This window comes from Agelaius phoeniceus, chromosome Z (genome assembly GCF_051311805.1).
Source record: "Agelaius phoeniceus isolate bAgePho1 chromosome Z, bAgePho1.hap1, whole genome shotgun sequence".
NCBI lineage: Eukaryota > Metazoa > Chordata > Aves > Passeriformes > Icteridae > Agelaius > Agelaius phoeniceus.
In genome coordinates this window covers 59,732,115-59,748,509 of record NC_135303.1, presented here as the reverse complement: position 1 = coordinate 59,748,509, position 16,395 = coordinate 59,732,115, and the positions used below count along the sequence as shown (strand labels likewise).

General features: G+C 36.7%; 1 protein-coding gene across 1 annotated transcript in view; it reads right to left on the bottom strand.

The window, feature by feature from the left end:
• PRUNE2 (prune homolog 2 with BCH domain) overlaps nt 1–16,395 on the bottom strand; it is a 132,319-nt gene that overhangs the window by 56,504 nt on the left and 59,420 nt on the right. The window contains exon 7 of the mRNA XM_077171135.1: nt 743–901. Within this exon, the coding sequence (XP_077027250.1) occupies nt 743–901 (159 nt within the window). The remainder of the gene's footprint in view (nt 1–742; nt 902–16,395) is intronic.

The following is a 16,395-nucleotide window of genomic DNA, read 5'->3' as shown; positions in this document are numbered from 1 at the left end:
TTACACCACTTGACTTTTCGGCTCACTTCTTGTTAAAAAATCCAAATAAAGCATTTGGTTGTTTCCTTGAGAAATCTGAGTAAATTTTATGTAATTAATTTGTGAATGTACTTCTAGAATGGGGTAATTATATTAATAAAATAAATAAATGCATTTATATTGGCCTTGAAAACCATGGAGTCACTTAGCCTCCCAGAAATCATAAGTTTTCAAGACTGAGAAAAAGGTTCAGAAGGTTGCCGCTGAGATAGTCTCTTCCATCTGGGGATAAATATAGTTTTAAAAAATGGGAAGCACCTAGCTCTGGACAAACATACACAATAATAATAATTTGTTTTGATTTCAGAGTTTGAATTCTTTAGGAATAACATATATATGAGTTTTGGTCATTACCACTTACAAGGTGTTTGCTTATCACTCATTGCCAAAGACATATTTGTGTACAAACCCAAGTCAAAACTGGGGGAAAAACCATTTTAACTGAATTGAAAATTCTTGCCCTTTCAGTATTTCTCATAACCTTTTTCTATTAGCTTGGTCTGAAGCAATAATAAATACCATAATTTTTCATTCTCTTACCATATAAATAATGCAGCCATTTCAAATAGCTGCTCAATTGCTGGTCAACTGTTGCTATGTTTTAAAGTCACTTAAATAATCAACATCTTGATATAGACTACTTAAAAAAACCTCAACCCTTTTTTTCCAGGAAAAACATTTCATTCTTTTTCCAGGTACTTACTTGATTGCCTAGCTCTACATTTTCCGAGTATACTGCTATTTGTTGTTTTGTTTGCTTCTCATCTGACAAGCAGTTGGCCAAAATGACAAGTACATCAAATGCATATTTATCTATGAATGCTTTCAGATCACCAAGGAGACTCCTGTGTAATATGCAGTCCTGAAAAACATTAAAAAATTAAAAGAAATGTCAGCAACCTTTCTGGTTCTTTTCATCCAAATATGTTGTAAAAATAGCTGTAAATGTTAAAAAGCATCAGCAGGTCTAACAAGCAAGAAAATTCCATTTCACTTGTCAAAACAACGAGTGAAATAAAAATAAAAATCAAGAACCAGTCCCATAGCACAGTAATGGAAGAACACTAGAATACTAAATGCAGGTTTTGCCTCCCTAATCTGCTTGTGAAACATAATTCTTACTTGTTCCTGCTACTTGCTTTTGCAACATTGATTAAAAGCACTCCAAGCTCTAATGTATACCCATGATAAAGAAACTGGGTAAAGGACTCGCATGGATGAGCATGGAACTTCCAGTAAAACTCAAACTCAAGAAAGAAATATATGCAATGTGGAAGAAGGGACAGGCCACAGGGAAGGACTCTAGGAACATCGAGTTGCAGGGATACAATGAGGAAGGACAAGACCCACTTGCAACTGAGTCTGGCAAGGGACATCAAGGACAGCAAGAAGGGCTTCTATGATTTTATCAGCAGCAAAAGAAAGATTAGGCAAAATGCAGGGCCACTGCAGAATCAGATGGATGTTCTGGTGATGGAAGACACTGAGAAGGTAAAATTACTGAATGTCTTCTTTGCTTGTCTTTACTGTTGAGACCAGCCCTCAAGAGTCCCAGACCTCAGTGGTAAGAGAGGAAGGCTGGAGAAAGGAAGGCTTCTCCTTGGCTGTCGAGGGTTGGGTTAGAGATCAGCTAGGCAGACTTAACACCTTAAACCATTGGGATCCATCCACAGGTGATGAGACAGCCTGGCAGATGTCCATTTGCTGCTTCCCATCATCTTTGAAAAATCATGGAGAATGAAAATTGCCTGATGATTCAAGAAAGGCCAATGTCACTCTTGACTTCAAAATAACACGGAGACCTGGGAAACTACCAGCCAGCCAGCCAGCCTGCCTCACCTCAGTTCCTGGAAAGGTGATGGAACAGATCATTCTGGAGACCATCAAAAAGCATATAGAAGACAAGGTCATCAGGAACATAGGAACAGTAAGGATGGATTCACTGAAAGCAAACCATATTGGACTAATCTGATAGACCTCTGTGATGGCATAGCAGGATGGGTTGACAAGGGGAGAGCAGTGGATGTTGCCTACCTCAGCTTCAGAAAGGCTTTTTTTTTTCCTGTAACATCCTCACAGGTAGGCTCAGGAAATGTGGATTAAAGGAATGGACAGTGAGGTGGATCACGAACTGGCTGAAGGCAGAGCTCAGAGGGTCATGATCAGTGCAGCAGAGTCCAGCAGGAGGCCTGCAGTCAGTGGTATTCCCAAAGGATCAGTACTAGGATCAACCTTATTTATCAGTGGCCTGGAGGAAGGGATCAAATGCACCCTCAGCAGGTTTGCTGGTGACTCCAAACTGGGGACAGTGGCTGATCCACCTGAAAGCTCTGCTGCCATTCAATGGGACCTTGATCAGTGGCAGGGTTGGGCAGAGAGAAACCTGGTGAGGCTCAACAAGGGCAAGTGCCAGGTCCTGCACCTGGGGAGGAACAGCCCCAAGTGCCAGCACAGGCTGGGGCTGACCTCCTACAGAGCAGCTCTATGGAAAAGGACCTGGGACTCCTGGTGCATCACAAGCTGTCCATGAGCCACCAGTGCCCCTGTGGCCAGGAGGGCCAATGTCATCCTGGGGTGCACTGGCAAGAGTGTGGCCAGCAGGTCAGGGAGGTGATCCTCCCCCTCTACTCAGCCCTGGTGAGGCCATTCCTGGAGTGCTGTGTCCAGTTCTGGGCTCCTCAGCACAAGGGAGACAAGGAGCTACTGGAGAGGGTCCAGTGGAGAGCCACAAGGATGATCAGGGGTCTGGAGCTCCTCTCTCATGAGGAGAGACTCTGGGAACTGGGAATGTTTGGTCTGGAGAAGAGAAGACTGAGAGGGGATCTCATCAATACACAGAAATATCTCAAAGGTGGATGTCAGGAGGATGGTGCCAGAATCTTTTCAGGGGTGCCCAGAAACAAGGGAAGGAGCAATGTCCATAAACTGAAACACAGGAAGTTTCACCTCAACAAGAGGAAGAATTTCTTTACACTGAGGGTGGCAGAGCACTGAACAGCTGCCTGGGGAGGCTGGGCAGTCTCCCTCTCTGGAGACATTGAAAACCCCCCTGCACGTGTTCCTGTGTCACCTGCTCTTGGTGACCCTGCTTTGGCAGGGGGCTTGGACTGGAGGATCTTGAGAGGTTCTCTCCAACCCTAACAATTCTGTGATTCTGTGATACTGGTCTATTGCTATTTCTTGAATAAAACCCAGGTTTGTGTTAGAAAAATAAATACTTTATGAAATTTGTCATGCCAATATTTCATCTAAAAAACCAAACATTAAAACAATAGTATTGAGAAGCAAAATTCACAAGATAATTTAATTTTGCAGTCCTTCATATGTGTCCATGATGATGTTAACCTATTGTAACACACAATTACCACAGACTGCTCCAACAGATCCCCTCGTTCCTGCTCTTTGAATTGTGCAAATCTCAAAAAAAAAAAAAAATACACACACACACAAGTAAGAACTGAGGCAAAGTATTTTTATACTCCTTGTATCAAAAAAGTTGCCTTCTTTCACACACACCCCAAACCAAATACACAGGAGGTAAAGTTTTATGTTTCCTATTCTCATTAATACTTGGACCAGCCCAGTTAGGTAGGACTTGAAATATAAACCATACATCACCTTTCTCAGCTGAGAACATAATGCACAAAGTATAAATATCTTTTTTCAGCTCTCACTTCTGATAACTACTGCTCAACAAAGACGTAGAAATTTCATTTTCTCCTTTATGTTTCTGCTATTTGTATTAAAATAATTTTTTGTCATCTTCTAGCCAAGACTTCTTTTGATGCTGCCAAGCTACACTGGCCTTGAATAAACAGCAGTTCATCATGAACACGGCACAACTGTATGTGCAGACTGGCATGTTATTCCCCTGCATCGGTCTCTTAGCTAATAATTACTATTTTGATTACAAATATATAAACACAATTTATTAATCTACTCAACTGTGTCCACAAAATGCATCACCCTCCAAGTTAAACTTAAAAAAAAATAATCTTGTTTGTCAAATGCTTTGGAAGTAGATTCCTTTCTGCAACCAGAGATGAAGTTTCCCTTTGACATTTGCATAGCACCTTAAAATGAGCTTTATGTGAAATTCACACAGATTAATGCACAACCAGTCAGCTGCCAGTTTATTCGTGGACACTAAAATGTGAAATCTGAATAGAAAGTTATGATGAGGAATTATTCTGAAAAAGCTTTTAATATCCAAACCAGTAAAATCTTCTGAAGACACAAGTACCGGGTAGATTAGAAACAGTTCCAAAATGTCCTTGAGCATGGAAAAGTCACTTCAATTATCCCATTCCTAACTGTAGCTGGAACAATTAAAATCGATTCAAATTAAAAAATCTGAACTATAGCAGATTCAAAACCATCTGAAAATTCCTGATAACTCACCTAAACAACGTTAAAGTTTATTCTTTTAAAGTAGTACCAGCAACAAAATTCAGATACTCTCTTCACAGGCATTCAAACATTCAAGTAAATAATGACAGTTGCAAACAAGTCTTAAAAACTACAAAGGCCATATACTGAAAGACATGATAGATATATGGACTCTCCTATGAATTTTATAACCTAAATTAACAAGAACTTATTACAAATGCTTACAGAAAATGAAAAATTTCCTTCAGAAATGAAAAAATGCAAATAATTTCAACAGTTAAGCTAGTACACCCCAAATTAATTACATGCATGTAAAATATGCTTTTGATGAATTAGTATAGCAGGAGATAAACTAAACAATGACAAAGGCCAGTTAACTGGTCATTTTTATACTCTTCTTTTCTTGTACTAACATGTGCTTAAGTATTAGGTAATATTTACATAGCATACAGCAGATAAACAGTGTATGTAAATATTATTAGTTGTCATAATGCTATTTTAATGCCCTCTAAGTATCTTATAAACAAAAAAATGAATTGTTAGCATACTTAAAATATATGTACTTGGAATAAATAGAATCTAGTAGTACATGTATTTTGCATAGTTAACAGCAGTGTAACTACTGGAGTAATTTAGTGTCACAACACACAATAAAATGGTGTTTTTGTCTAATGTACATAAATAGCTTCCGCTGTAACACAGCAATATGATGTGCATTCTAAAATTTACAAATATTTTTTGTATCAGTTAGGTGAGCAGAATGAGAACGTTGAAGAAATCCAAAGACTTTTGAAGGATTTTTGAACATGAACTATTTAGTAATTATGTATTTTTGTTGAGAAATACCATTTTATGTAAGTTCTATACTGTTGGGAAATTTCTTTTTTGGAAACTCTATTTTCTTTCTTGATTCTCAAGAATTTATTTTTAAGTTTAACAGATAATGTAACTATAAACATGGATGATCCTTTAAAAGAGGCAAAATATCGAAGAAATATCTGAAGAGAATCTTAACTTCTCTGTCTCTTGCAACACTGATTCATGAAATCAACAGCCAATTACCCAAGTGATCACTGCAAGTGTACATTACACACACTTCTGACTCTTCTAAGCTAACTGTGTCAATATTAACCTGACCAAATTAAGAACAAACTGTCTCTTTTGTTCTTCACACTTCTCACATGGGGAGCACAATATGGCTTTTGTCAGAGGTGCTCCATCATTTTGGCTCAAGGAAACTGTCAGTACAGTTTGGGATTCGTTATTCATGGGCAGATACCCTGATGAGTCTAATGAAGCCTTTCTGCTGACAACTCATTTGCTAAAAATACCCAACCATCACAAAATATAAATGAGGAATATCATATCCCATTACAGTTTTCACAACTGATGCAATTATCACAATACAGAAGTCATACATAGTGCTACTGCATTCTCTTAATATTTCATGGTTGGTACTTCTGCATTCCAGTTTATTTCTATGTGATCACTGATAAAACTTTATGACATACTTAAATTGCAATATAATAGGGTAAACACCAAAGATACAGCACACACGCAGAGCTAACAGGCTGTGTGCCATTTGTTGTAAATCCGGCTAATTACTAGAAGCCCCCTCCTTTTTTAAAAAAAAATTAAAAGAAAGGCAAAAGAGTGCAGAAAAATACTCAATTTTTTATAAGAAGTTTTCAGGTAAAGGTCAGTAAAAATTGAAAGAACAGTATAAACAGCATGATGTTTACCACACTCCAGAAAGACAAACAAGCATATTTTTTGTTTTATCTCTTTTTTTATTCTATCAACACCACTGGTAAAAATGCTCTATTAAAAATCCCTACCTTCTCTGTAAGAAAAGACTGTATTTTTCTATCACACATTTTGATGTACCAAATAGCAGCTCTTCTGCACAATCTTCTGGAAAGAACAAAAATAGCAGCAAAATCTGCTTTCCTTGTGTCAACAGTTTCCAAAGCCAAAAAAGGTATTAGGTCCTAAACTAAAGAGTAGGAGAATGGGCATCTTTGAGCCTTGTTATCTTGCTCTATGACTATCCAAGTGACACGCTCACCTTTGGGTATTCCAAACTTAAGTTGGAATGAATTCAAACTGGAAATACTGTAGCAGTGTGAAAGCTCATATTGAATAATGTAATGAGTGCCTGTTTAGCACTCACATCCCTTAGTACTGATGATGGCTGTGTTTTTACAGTCTGTTTCATTAAAGGCAGAGTAATGAAAAAAAAAGAAAAAATAAATCAAAGAAAAAATAGGAATTTAATAAAAAAAAGTTAGTATGCTTTGTTCAATTGAAGCATGTTTAGACAGGTTCATAATGGAAAGAGTGTCTTTTCTACAGCATTGGTGCATTTCATCATAGTATCTTAGCAATGATCCATTCTTTATGAATTCAGATTGCAGCTAAACAGGTTTTACTTGCATTTGTTATAGCTACAAATTCTGTATATTCAAATTCAGGCTTGTCCATTTTAACCTGTGTTTAAGTAGAACTTACAAAGATCCACATGGTTTTTGTGTATTTAGCACAGCACAAATACATGAATACAGCACATGATTTCTGGGCAAGACTGTGAAGTCTCAATTTGTTCATAAAACCTGAGGTAGAAAAATTTTGCTCAGGTGTACTGCCAAACTGCAGTTTCATTATTCCCCATTTACAGAACTAGCTGAGACAACTCTGAATTTAGCAGCTGAGGTACAGTATCTTCATGTATCCTAAAATACATTCTGATATACATGTAACATAAGGATATCATCACGGCCCATTTGGCTTATAACATTCTTCCTAGAGTTGGAATACCTCCCTTCAGTGTCTATCGCTGTCACCCACCTAAGGAACACAATCTCTTATCCATAAGCAAGGCAGCCCCCCACGAGTGCTGAGGTGTAAAACTAAGTATGAAATACAACAGTGAAAAATGCTCCCCGGTGTCAGTGGGGTTTGTGCACATGTACTCAAAATACGCGGCAGCTCAGAAGGGCTGGAGATGAAGCCCTGTTAAGGCACTGCCACTACTGCACAACATAAACATTGAGTGCATTAGCCTAAAGACATTAACAAACATTGGTAACAGTCTGCACACTCCTGTGTATCTAATAATAATATTAGATTGCTGGGACCTCAATATCTAGAAGAAAAAAAGTTTTGCAGCAGTACAGGAATCAGAGAATATCAAAGTACATAATGTAGTCTGGTGTAGAGATGAAAGTACTCATTTATTTCCATCTCTAAAGGAAGAAATTCAAAGTGCTTGTAATTTGTCTCATTGTAGTTGGATGTTTTCTGTAATAGGAAAACCATGACTGATAAAGATAAAGCTTCCATTCTGGTAGTTAAAGGGTAAGTAGTTTGGAGTTGCTAAAAATGCAAAGTAAATTAAAATATGTAGAAGTAATTTTCAAGTTTAACAGCTTAAATGACACCCCCCTTTTCGATCTGTCTTTAAAACTCTACCTCTGTAAAATAAGTGAAGGGACCAATTAGAAAACTTGCAATCATAGCAATATGACTTCTGGTCCAACTAGGTAAGTATAGAGAAATGTAGTATGTTGAAATGTACTCCCTCCAGATAATTTTAAAGGTTGAAGTAAATACGAATTTTTTTTTTTTGGCTAAAGTACATGAAGAGGAAAGTCTTTTATTTTTAAACCACAAGTATACAAAGCTTAAAAGTAAAGGCAACTGCTTATGCACCATACTTATAAGCAAAGATTCCTCACAGAAAATATGCACGAAATATGTACAAAATTAAAATAAATATCTCCAGACTGAAGTACAGCATAGTTTATACAATCTAATAATTATTTGCCTCAAAAATTTAGAAGAGAAAAAGAAGCATTATTTTTTATTAATCAATAAGCTATGTGGACATAGCCTGCAATACACTTTTTTATTCTCCTTTATATTATTCTGTTTTCTGATTCTAGTTTAAGAACTTGCATCTTATTTTTCCATAGCTTGTAAATCAATTAAAAATACTGAAAAAGACACAACCTATCACTTCAGTTACAAGGTTCATTTAGTCACATACAATATTTGATTTCACTGTTGACTGATTAGCAAGTGGTAACAAGCAAAAGGCTGAATAGACAGAGTGATGAATTAAAACATAAGAAACATCACAACTATACATATACTGACCAGGAGCTGTCTCTTTTAGCCAGCTAAGTCTCAGGTGTAAGGTTATACATAATAATTCATACCTTACAAAATAATCCCCATGCAAACATGATAATGCAAAAACACATTTCTGGCTGTCAAGAAAATTTCTGGCAAAATTAATCAACCATTCATCCATTCAGGCTCTTTGCATATCCTTTTGTCAAACAGGGAATACTAAGAGATTTCTTTCCTCTTTCACGCGCTCATTGCAATGGTTTGTAAAATCCATCAAGCCTGAGTTGATTTATTGAACTGTCTCTTAGCTCAGCAGTGTAACTATAGCAAATGAACTGGTAACTTCTTAAAAAACAGCAGTGATTCAACAATATCTGGTTTATTTGATTCCTTCTAACTTCAGATTACAATTTCTTAAAGGCACTAACTTGCATTATTTAGTAGTTCCATCTGCAATTTTATACCAACACATTTTGTTTGTACTGCCCCACATTTTTAATATTATGTTTTGACATTTGATAAAAGCATTTTTGATTTATAACTGATGTAAGACTCTACCTAAATCTTCACATCTTCATGCCAGCTAGTATGCTTCTACTGCTACTCAGTAAAGCTCTCAAATTTAAATACAATACTGCTGTGTACTATTATGTGAGCCATCTCCCTCATTAGGCTATGAATACTGAAAACTAATTACCCCCACCTATTTCTTTAATTACACAGACAACTTTGCATGCATATTCAACTGTTTTTGTATTTATCTATTCCCATCCCTAGTAATGAGAATTGTTATAAAAAGTAGTTAAGGCACAAAAGACAGAGATATGCCAAGCCATGTGAAGCACATGGATTTTATTGCTACGCATCGTCCATTGAACCCCATGAAGCACATTCATCACTCACCAGCTTTGCATTTTTCTTCATAAAGATATATGACCTTTGCCTATTAGATTTCATTAGCAGGGCACCATACAAGGCTCGTCTGCAGATGACAGGATAGAAAGCTAAACAACCTCGCCTGAAGGATTTGTGAGAACAAGCCCATCTTCAATCTTTGTCCCTGGGAGGCACTTCTAACACCTGCCAACCACAGCACTATCATCAGAAAAACATTTAGAGATTTATCTTCAGGCTGGTGATTATAAGAGATAATTTGTTTGGAGTATGGATAAAGTTGGTCTAGCATAAACAAACTACAAGCTCAAATTATACGACGAACCTCATTAACTATTGATTTAACCACTGCAAATCCATGAACAAATGTTGTATCAAAATGTTAATTCTTCATGAAAATTTAATAAAAAACAAAAATGCCAAGGCAGGATGGCAGGCTATTTTTAGTGCACTTTTAATGTTTGCAGCTTAAACTGGAAATGGAGACTTGCTTTTTTTATAACATGGACAAGACTATACTATAGTGATTTTCTCTTAACATGAAGTTTTGTCTGGCAAGAAGTGCTAGATCTTTTCAGTTACTGCCACTACAGAGGGATGAAGGAGTGTTTCCTCTCCTACTTTCAGGAACACTTCTTTTGTTTTGAGACAGCAAGACTAGATGTACCATTAAAAACACCTTCAATAGCAAGAAACTAGAAGTATTATAAATGGATGCCATCACAGGCAGACAGACCGAAAAATTATATATTCATTGATACTTTCTATATTACAGATATCACACATATCCTATGTTCCACAACAGGAAATAACTTTCTCCTAATCTTTGAAAATTATTTAAACTCAAGCTAAAAATAAACTCTCAGTCTTCAGCCAACATTGTATTTAAAAACAATACAGCTGCATCATTCCTGAGGTCTATTTTTGAGGGGGAAAGGTTGGGGTTTTTCCTTCTTTTCTAATACAGCGGCATTCAGGCCTGTCCGCTCTTTGGTAACAGAGAGAAAAAATGCTGTCAGACTTCCTGTTGTAATCCAAAGAGAAGAGCCACAAAATATTTCCACCTGATGTTGGTGGAATAAGGCCTAGGAAAATTCCATTGCACCAGCTCTGACAACAACACAATTCCTTAATGTGCCCATCCTGAGAGCTCATTTGTGCAGAGAAGGTAGAAGGAAACAAGCAGACCTCTTACACTCCAGCAGTCTAAACAAATCATTCAGTGTGACTTGCACTTAATAACAAAATATCAGTACTTTTAACACTATTATTACTGTAGAAACAGCAGACATATTTTGAAAGGAACTCAAAACCTTTCAAGTAAAACATTCAAAATAAGAAGAAATTGTGAAAATATTTTTATGGGATGACATTATTGACATTATCTCTCATTACTAATTGCTTCTGGACGGGAATGGTATTGATTGTGAAATTATTAGTTTATCAATAAAAAAAACAAAGGCCAAATGACAAAATCTCCTGGGGAAGACAGTATTCCTTACACACCAACATAGCCATTCAAAGTTACATGGCAATTTTAGTTTTTCCTTTTATTTTTTACCTATTTTTTCCCTGTCAACTCACAATGTCACTTCAGGAATAAACCATAGTTATTTAATTATTAAAGCCATTTCACTCCATATATATAGACAAGAAAATGATGCTGCAAGATAATTGATAGAAAATGTTAAAAAATCAGCTGATAATACATCTAAAGAGCTATTTGTGCAGAATTCAGTTATATCACTTCTAATACATTCTAAGTTGTTAATATGCCATTTTTTGATTGTTTCATCAAATTTCAGTAGTCGGTGAAGCTTTCTTTTTCATCTAGCTACATCTTTGCCTTTCTAAAGCAGCTGTTTGATTCCTCACAGTCTTTGGACTGCAAATAATTTTTCTCAAAAAATTTACTTCTTTCATTAATGCTCTTGACTCCAAAATACTGTTTTCTCCTACAGGTTTTCTTCCTCCAGTGCTGAAAATTCTTGACTTACATAATTTTTACTTTTGCTATTACTTGTCATGAACACTCTTGTTCCCACTTTCAACTTCTCATTCTTCTTCCTATTACCCCAAATCTCTCTAGATGCAAAATACAGTTTCACACTGAGGTACAATGCTCTTTAATTACACTTCAGTGTTTTTTATACATTTATCCTTTGGTTCACAACAAATGCTCCCTTTCTGCACCACAGATCCACATTTTGAAAAACAGGTTCTCTTCATATGGGAAAATTCAAAGAGTAATTATTACATTTAGATGTTCAATTTGCAAGCCTGAACAAAAAGGCCTATTCAGAATTTCACAAACTAAAAGTTAATGGAAATCCTCTCACTGACTTCACAGGATTTGGCACATGCCACACATAAGAATTCTCCCAATCATATCTGTGGTGATATTCATAGTACTGCATAGGCACTCAAATTTAGCAAAAGGCCCTTCTTGGAAGCAAAAGTTCCCTGCTAAAAATTTTACTATTTTAGAAATGCATTTTCAATTATTTTGATTAAATCACTTTTGCACTGTATACTAAATCACTGGCACTTTGGTTGATCACCCATAGTGTCAATATGGAACAACTGTCTGGAATACAACTGAAGACAAAAAGGAATTAATTTTCTCTTCATTCAGTTTATCTCCCTGCTGTGGGAAGCTGAACACCTTCCTCCAAAATACATGAACAAACAAGGATCAATGTATTCCCAATGCAATTGGCTTTAGTCTCATCTGCAGTGAGACTGAACTAGGAATTAGAAATTGAATAGAGATGGTCAAAGGCTGTACACCAAACTTTTCCACCCAAAAAAAATCCCAGACAAATAAGAGTAGCAATTCAGTTTCTTCCAATTAATTTAAGTTTCCTATGGATTCTTCTAATACGCACTTACAGTTATGCAAACAAAATGCCTTTAGCAACTCGTTTGTTAAACAGTCAGCTCCTTCAGAAGAGAGAACAGTCATTACCAACAGAAGCAGAACAGGATAAAACAAAGTTTTTTGCCGATGCCTGCCAGGCAACTCACACTTGTTTACCCAAGGCTGAAGTTAGCTGTGGTACCCCTGTCTCTGCTTTACAGTAACTAAGAGGACAGCTTTACTACTGAGATGGTTCTATTTCCTGAGAACCAAATACAAGCTTTCTGTAAGGCTGCTTTTGGAACTACAGAACCAAGTTCTCCAACATATATGTTTTCTTCAGGTTGTATCCTTCAAAAAGTTATTCTTTGCTCTCTCACTACAAAAACAGAAGTGAAAAATGAGATGCAAAGTGAAACAGTACCCTAAAATCTACCTGAAGTTAACCACTCTGAGACACAAGACTGCTTTGGTGATACTGGCATGTAAATCCAGTTAAACAATCACCCAAAAGAACTGGAATACATTTCATATTGTTCTAGTTTTACTTGATACTTACATGAAATACTCAATGTTTAAAAGAAATTATGACTAGGAGTTTGTCAAAAAATAAAAAGGTTTTTTACTGATGAACAACAGGGGGATTTTGTTTGGGTCAGTAAACAAAAATGTGCTTTAAGATTTAATATTACAGGAAAAGTGGCATGCAAAATCATTTTTTTCCAATCTGTTCAGCAGCCAGGTCAATTAATTTCCATAATCTTCCGCTGTATCAGTACCGCCCCTGCAGCATAACACAAGTCTCAAATGGGCTTTACCAACTTACTGGCAATCACACCATGTGCACTAGTGACTCCAGCTAGCACAACTGACTCTGCTCACACCATTACAGCTTTCTTCCATTAACTTAAATCTTGAGCCAAGACTAAACATGTGCTTACTCTCTGCATCATGACTGTAATCATTCATTGCAACTGAATCATCTTTCTAACACACTATTAGGTACTTCTCAGCAATAATGTATTATCAGAACTATGTAGTAGATGCTAAGTAATAAAGAAAAGGCTCTTCTAACAACACTAGAAGAGTGCATCATCTAATAGTGTATCTACTACATTAATATAGTTTTAGTCCCTTGCAACTGTGTTAAGAGTAAACAGCAGTAACACAGACCTACAGCTCCTTAAGTTATGATACCAGTATCATAATCCTTAAAAAAGACATAACTTAAAACATCCAAATTGCAAGACACAATGGTCCAGACCTAAAAGAACATAAAAGGCATGGACTTAACCTCTCTTTATCATGAACCACAAGCTCTGATGTTCCTCCATTAAACAAAAGGAACTGACCATAGTCCTGCTGTATCCTTCACGAGAACAACATTTTTACATGTAATGTGTGGTTTACCTTCACCACTATACATCCACCAGGAAGAAGAGGGAGAGTAACGAGAGAAAAGAGTACAAGACACAGGATTCTTTGCCAGACCTTTTAGCAAACAGCTGCTCACAGGTATCAGGGAAGACACAGAGGATATGATAAAGAAATTGAGAACAGATATAAGGAGAGGGACAAAAACAGGGTACCCATTAATTTGGGTCATGAGTTTATACCAGAATAATACTCGTAGAGGATTCTCTGTTAGGTAGAGTTCATTGAGTAAACATTGAAAAATACAAGGTAGAGGAAGAAACAGGAAAGCAAGTACATACGATAGGAAGTATTATGCAATCTGAGTATGAGCATTACCAATAAAGGGAGCAGAGAAGAAGTCTTGACTAAAAGACGTTTAGACCTGATTTAATCTTCCTTTTTCACCCACCAGATGGTGCCCTTGCAGCATCCATGAACAAGCTAAGTCAATCTCTGCCTCTGTCTACAGACACAGACAGGTCATTCCATTTGTTCTCACACCTGGTTCTGAAGGGACAGTTTAGCTGTATCACTGACACTTGAACTGTTCTTAAAAGAGAAGACTTTTCAGATAGTTCTTGGCATACATATTTTTCAAAATCTCATTAGAAGTCTGACTAATTTTAGTAGCAGCATGATCTACAGGCCATACCTACCCCTATGGCAGCTGGTATCCGCTGCGGTGTATGGATCTGTGAGCACGAGAATGACAGTTTGGCATCAATTAGGAGAGCACACAAACTCTTAGAAAGCACTGGAGATTTATTTTGTTGCCTGAAACATGGTTTCTAATCTGGAAATACTTCATCTCTGCAGAGCTGTGTATTTCTCCCACAGTGATGGAGAAAGCTTTGCATCTGTTCAGGTTAATGTGCTCCTGTTTCTCTGCTGACATTTAAATTCAAGGATACACAGCATTCTTCAAAGCTTGATTGGCACACAGAAGTAAAACGTGTACTCAGTGTTAATCTCCTAGTCTATTACTACTGTCTTTCATAATCTACATATATTTTACAAAATTCTTTAGTAAGAAAGGCTGTCAGAGCAAATGATGCATCAAATTCAAACAGGCCATCAAGATTGCTAATGGATTTTAATAGCAGCTATTACAGCATAATGGTATTTTCCCAACAGCTGTTTGTTTATAAAATTTTCAGTTTACAAGACCTTTATGTCCAATCCCAGGAGATATCCGTCAATTCATTTATAATCATTTGGTTCAACCTACATGCAAATGCTGTCTTATTTGCACTGGGTGTGATTGTATATGTGTAGAAGACATGAGCAACTACCACAGCAATGAAAATGCTGGGGAACTTTACAAACTAAACTAATTAGTGTGTGCCTTTTGACTTTAGCAGCAAATTAAAGTGCTTTACTTGTTTCTTTCTTCCCACTCCTGAACAGCTCATTGCAACTAAGGAAGAGCTGCCTGGATTACAGCCTATTTTATGTCCTGATGTATAATTATTTGTTTAGTCCATGTAGCTACAGCTGGTAAAGATTTTAAAACATAGCACATAACTGGGCATAACTGGAGCAACTGGCCAGCAGACAATGGCTCAATGTGGTCTGCAGAAGTGGCAGAGAAGCATTAGAGGTGAAGTATCTTGACAGGCTTACAAAGCTTGATCTGATCTGGAAAACCTATCAGACACAAAACCCGTAAAAGCATGACTAAGATTTTTTCCCAGGTTTCTGATTATTTGGTTTGGTTTGGTATTCTGGGGGCATTTTTTGGTTGATTGGTTGGGGTATTTTAGTGTACAAGCACGTATTTTTTGGTATCTACTAGACACAAAATCAGGAAGAAATAGGAAATTTGGACCCTGGCATGCTTTTTCTGTTGAGTCACATTCAGAGCTGAACTGTGTGAAATAAGTGGGATTAAAAAAAATTATTCAGAAGATAACTAGAAATGGGAGCTAATTATGAACTGAGGAAAGAAAAACTGATAAATTTATTGAATGAGATTTTTTGATGTTGCACACTTAGAGATGGCTGTCTGTCCAGCTCTCTTCATGATTCTCAAGCTGCCTATGTAATATAAATTTCTGAGTAACAGTTAATACTGAAATCTGGATAAATGCCTTTAGTATATGTACTAATGGGTAAGATTTTTCTAGAAAGATCTAAACTTAAATAATTTTGCTTCCATGGTGTTAGCAAATACCCTACTAACAACAAGCAACTGAAAATTTTTAAGGATATAGGACAAGACAGAAAGACACACACTTCACCTTAAACACTGCCCTCTTTAAACAGCAGGTGGCTCTAATTTTCCACAAAAGAAGGCTACAACTAAAATTTTCAGCCAGGACTCTCATTTCCGTCATACAGGAATAGGGGAGTTATTAGGCAGTAAACAGGATATGGATAAACAAGCTGTTAAGTGGGTGCTATTTGTGAGCAGGTTAGGTAGCCACCCTACAAACCATCAGTCTTCATCCATACAACAAGTACTGTCCTGGGTAATTAGCTTATAGTAAATGTAAATTACAGCAGGCTCTGTAGATTCAGATTCTACCTCTGTGCCTGCTCTGTAGTCTGATATGCACTTAAACATCTCAAGCAACAAGGGAAATTACTAAAAGAAGAATCTTTTTTTTTTTTTTTCTTGGAATGCCTTGACATTTATGGTTCTTTACATGAGATGCACCATC